The sequence below is a fragment of the Amphiprion ocellaris genome, chromosome 7 (assembly GCF_022539595.1).
Source record: "Amphiprion ocellaris isolate individual 3 ecotype Okinawa chromosome 7, ASM2253959v1, whole genome shotgun sequence".
Classification (NCBI taxonomy): Eukaryota; Metazoa; Chordata; class Actinopteri; family Pomacentridae; genus Amphiprion; species Amphiprion ocellaris.
The window spans coordinates 35,165,733-35,170,854 of record NC_072772.1 but is presented as its reverse complement, the minus strand read 5'-3'; the positions used below and the strand labels follow the sequence as shown (position 1 = coordinate 35,170,854).

At 35.5% G+C, this 5,122-nt stretch overlaps 1 protein-coding gene across 1 annotated transcript; it reads left to right on the top strand.

The window, feature by feature from the left end:
- On the top strand, positions 1-3,049 carry sst1.2 (somatostatin 1, tandem duplicate 2). The gene is made up of 4 exons (XM_023273977.3): positions 1-154; positions 235-407; positions 2,535-2,753; positions 2,902-3,049. The coding sequence occupies exons 1-3, from the start codon at positions 46-48 to the stop codon at positions 2,739-2,741; spliced, it is 489 nt and encodes a 162-aa protein (XP_023129745.2). The 5' UTR covers positions 1-45; the 3' UTR covers positions 2,742-2,753; positions 2,902-3,049.
- The last annotated feature ends 2,073 nt before the right edge of the window (positions 3,050-5,122 follow it).

Here is a 5,122-nt window from a genome sequence, read left to right as displayed (position 1 = left end):
ATCGCCTCGCAGCCCACCAGCTGTCAATCATCCCCGCTGAGTCACATGACCCACCGGAGGAGGAGCGTCGGGCTTCAAAAGAGCAGCACCCACAGGACCAGAGCCCAGCCAGAACCAGATCCAGATCCAGCAGCAGATACCAGACCAGCCTCCAGTAGGAGCTTCAGCTTCTCTTCTTCTTCTTTGCTTTGGTTCCTCTGATGGCGTCGCCTCATGTTTCTGGTCTCTCTGCAGGTATGCAGTGTGCACGTTGTCCCGCCGTTTTGGTTCTCATGGCCTTGGTTCTGTGCGGCGTTTCGTCTCAGCCCGACAGAGACCAGGACCAGTTCCAGAACCAGGACCTGGACCTGGAGCTGCGTCACCACCGGCTGCTGCAAAAAGCTCGGAGCGCCGGACTCCTGTCGCAGGTGAGGCCGGCGTCCGACTCCACCGATCTGCTGGGACTCTGAGCTGCAGCAAGACTTATGTTCACTGTTGATTAATATGGAGATTATTTTAATCATTTGGTCTCTAAAACATCAGAAAAAGGTGAAAAATGTTTCCCAAAGTCCAAGACGGCAAACATCTACGTGTGTCCAAAGATAATCAGTTCATTGTCAAGTAACCAAAAACTCTTCACTTCTAGGAAGCTGCAATCTCAGAATCGAGCCAATCATCATATTAGTTGGTGATTAATTTAATCACTACAGCTCTTGTTGGCTGTTTTCTAACACGAACAGCACTTTGATTAACTGGTTGTTTTTACTAGAAATAATTAGCATTAGTCTGATCAAATCAAAGTTCCAAAGCCTCTGTGAAAGAAGCTTTAAAGAAACAAGAAGATCCACAATATCAGACAGAAACAATCAAACTGGTAGAAATATTCAGCTCAGTAGTTCTTTAGCCGACACAAGATCTAGAATATTTGCCTTTTAATAGTTGAATTACTCATTTTATAGTTATTTTAAAGCACATTTTTCATAAAAACTTACTCAGAGTGACTAATTCATTGTGAAAATGTTTGCCAGTTGATTAAATTTCATTGAATGCCTTACAGATTAGTTGCTGCAGCTCTAGTTTTAGGTTCACTGATGATGCTGGTTCAAGAAGACACTTTGTGTCTTTAATAATATTATGGATTTTACTGTTTCTGCCTTTAGATTAAACCAACAAGATAATAACAATCAGTATTAATCAGTGAGTTCTGGAACATTTCCACCTGTTTTTATGGAATTTTCATCTACTTGGTGAACTAAATGACTAAAATGATCAGAACTGTGAGGTCAACCTGCATCTGTGAGCTTTTATTTTGAAGAAAACATCATCTAGTTTGTGAAAATGTGTTTGTTTAGCATGAAGCTAAAACACAACTTGAACCACGTCAGTTCAAACGTGACTCAAAAAGTCGCTTTTTTTGGTCAACGTCAAAATGTTAGACATTTCCCGAAGACTTCTTTCTGTTCTGCATTGTTCCAAACGGTTCCAAATTATTAGAACTGGGCTTTAACTGCATTCTAGACTGTTCTGACTGTTTCCACAGTTCTAAAGGGTTCTAAACTGGGACTAAACTGTGTTCCAAACTGTTCTAAATTATTTTAACTGAAACTATTCTACGTTCTAATTTGTCCCAACTCTTATGACACAGTTCTAGCCAGTTCTACTCTGTCCACGTTGTTCTAGACTGTTCTAAAATATTAGAAGTGGGACTAAACTCCATTCTAAACCATTCTGCTTAGTTCCACACAATCCTAATCTGGTGCTACACTCAGATCTAAACTCTTCTAACCTGTTCTACAGTTCTTACTACCTCTAAACTGTTGTGATTGGTTCTACACAATTCTAAATTGTTCTAAAATGGTGCTAAACTGGGTTCTAAGATGTTCTGAAAGGTTCAGAAGTGTCCATATTGTTGTAAAGTGTTCTTAACTGTTCTAAATTCAAGATTGTTACTGGTCCCAAACAGTCCAAACGGGTGTTAAGCTTGGTTCTAAACTGTTCTAACCAGTCCTAAGCTGGCCATACTATTTGAGACTGTTTTACGATGGTGCTAAACTGTGTTCTTGCTGTTCTGATTGGTTCTAAACTATTCGTATTATTAGACCTCAGACTTTACGCCATTAAAACTGTTTAGACTGGTTCCAGACAGTTCTACACTGGTGCTAAAACCTGTTCTAGACCGTTCTAACCAATCCTAGGCTTCCCATGTTGTTCTAAGCTGTTCTACGGTGGTGCTAAACTGTGTTCTGAAAGGCCCAAAACAGACCACATTGTTCTAATCTGTTCTAAATTTTTGTACCTGCAATTCAGCGCCGTTCTAAACAGTTTAGACTGGTTCCAGAAAGTTCTACATTGGTTCTACATCCCGTTCTACGCTGTTCTAACCAACCCGAGGCTGCCCATGTTGTTCTAACATGTTCTACAGTGGTGCTAAACTGTGTTCTGTATTATTATAACTGGAACTCGGCTCCGTTCTAAACAGTTCATTCTGGTTCCACGTAGCTCTAGTTCGTTCTAACCTGGTGCTACGCTACGTTCTGAACTGTTCCGTTCCTAAGGAGTGGAGTAAACGTGCCGTGGAGGACCTGCTGGCTCAGATGTCTTTGCCAGAACCCGAGTCCCAGCGCGAGGCTGAGGTCGTCTCCATGGCAACGGGTGGGAGGATGAACCTGGAGCGGTCCGTCGACCCGCCGAACAACATCCCTCCACGCGACCGCAAAGCCGGCTGCAAGAACTTCTACTGGAAGGGCTTCACGTCCTGCTAGAACCCAGCACAGGTAGGAACCCAGACACAGAACCCATTATATAGAAAGTAAAAATACTGATGTTCTCTACATGTTTGCGACAGATTTTCCCACTGTGGGATCCATTAAGGCCTTTTTCTTATAAATATTTTTAAAACTTGTCCTTGATTCCTGTTCCCAGTTGAAGCCACGCCCTCCCTGGATGCACCAACCAATCCCTGACCAGCTGGCCTTCACCTGAGCGACTGCACGGACCAATCAGCAGCCAGCAAGCTGCAGTGTACCTGAGTAATTCATGTAATTATCAATTAAAGAGAGAAATCAGTCAAGTTTTGTGGCTCCGTTTGTGGCTGTTTACTGGTGACAGATAAAATATCTGCATTTGCAAATCTAGAAATCTGCTTTTAGACAACACTTGGTGCTGAACGTTTTGTGTCGACTTCTTTTCTTGGATTAATTATTGACATCTTCTGCCTAATATTTAACCGAAAGTCTTTGCTGCTACACAGATTCTACACTGAAATTATTGCACTCAAAAAATAACTTTGAATGAATGTAAAAAACAAACGTTTTAACATATGATTGAATAAATTTTTCTCAGCATTAACAGATTTTGTTGGACCAAATGAATGTGTTTGTGTTGACTCAACTTATGTCTAAATGTCGAGTCCACCTTAAGTTAATTAGCTTTAAAACTTTTACATGAAATTACAAAATGAAGTTGATTTAATTCGAGTACATGAAGCAGATCCAACAGAAGTGCTTAATGTTAAACAAATAATAATTTTAATCAAATGAAAATACTTTCTATGGTTTAATTAAGTTAATTGAAATCATAACTTTTAAATGTTAATATATTTATCTGGCTCCGAAAAATAACTATTTAAAAGAACTTAAATAATAATTTATCAGGATTGATTCAACTTATTTCCAATGTTTGGCACCAATTTCAATTAAGCAGGTTGAGCCAACTATTTTCACAGCATTAAAAAAAATACACTATTAAGTTGATTCAACTTAATTAAATTAAGCTGATCCAACAAAATCACCTAAAACTGTAAGAAAACATTTAATCTCATGGAAATACATTCTGTGATTTAATTAAGGTAATCCAAATATTAACAAAAAATACCACTTGAAATTAACAATTAAATTATGGAAAGTATTTCTAATTAATAATTTCGAAGAGTTCATTCTCTTATGTCCAACTTAATTTAATCAGGTTGAGTCAATCTATGTAACTGTGCTACAAAACAATAACTCTTTAAATGAAATTAATTAAATGATCTAAAGTATTATTAATAATCCTTTTAGCATTTCTAATAAATAATTTTTAAGAAACAGCAATAATATTTAACTTATCAGGGTTGTTTCAACTCAAGTAAATTAAGTTGATCCAACAAAATCACCTAAAATTGTAAGAAAGACATTTAATCTTGTGGAAATACTTCCTATGATTTAATGAAGTTAATCCAAATAATACATTTTGAGTGTTAATTTAGTTGAATTAAGTTTATCTAAATAATAACAAAAAATAACACTTTAAATTCACTTCATTATATTACAGAACATACATTTCAGCTTATTTTTAAGGTTTAGGCCCAACTTAATTTAATTAGGTTTAGCCAATATATGTGACTGTAACTCTTTAAAGGAACTTACTTAAATGATGTAAAATATTGATAATAATTAGTGTAATATTTCTAATCATCAATATTTCTTAATTCAACTTATTTTTAGTGTTTGGGTCCAAATTAATTTAATCAGGTTGAACCAACTACTTTTAGAACATTTAAAAAATACACTATTAAATTGATTCAAATCAATTAAATTAAGTTGATCCAACAGACTCTTATTCTTATCCAAGTATTTTACATGATGTAATTAAGTTTATCTAAATAACAACATGTTTAGCTGCACTTAGAAACAATTTAAATAAATGATTTTATTATTAGTATCTCTATTTTTCTGGTGATATATTGTATAAACTTTCATTTTATCTAAACTTGAATTAATCTAATAAATGTTAAGTTGCTTAATGTCCTGTCAATACTACATTATTAGTAGTAGTACATGGTAATATATAAATATTTAAATGGAATAGACAGTTTCTCTTATAAAAGGCGTGAATTCTACTTTTTTATATTATTTTTTAGCAAAACTATTGCAGAAAGTTTTCAGTTTTGCTGTTTAAATCTGATATAATGGAAGAACAGAATTGATCTGATTGATTAATTAAATAAAAATAAGGCAGTGATGATAATAAAAATAAAACTAATAGTTCCTTTTTAAACAAATATTCCTGTTAGTTCCTGTTTTGGGGACATTATAGAGCTTCAAATTCATTTAAAATGACCAACAGATACAGAAAATATGCAAATAATAACATTTTTAAAATAGAA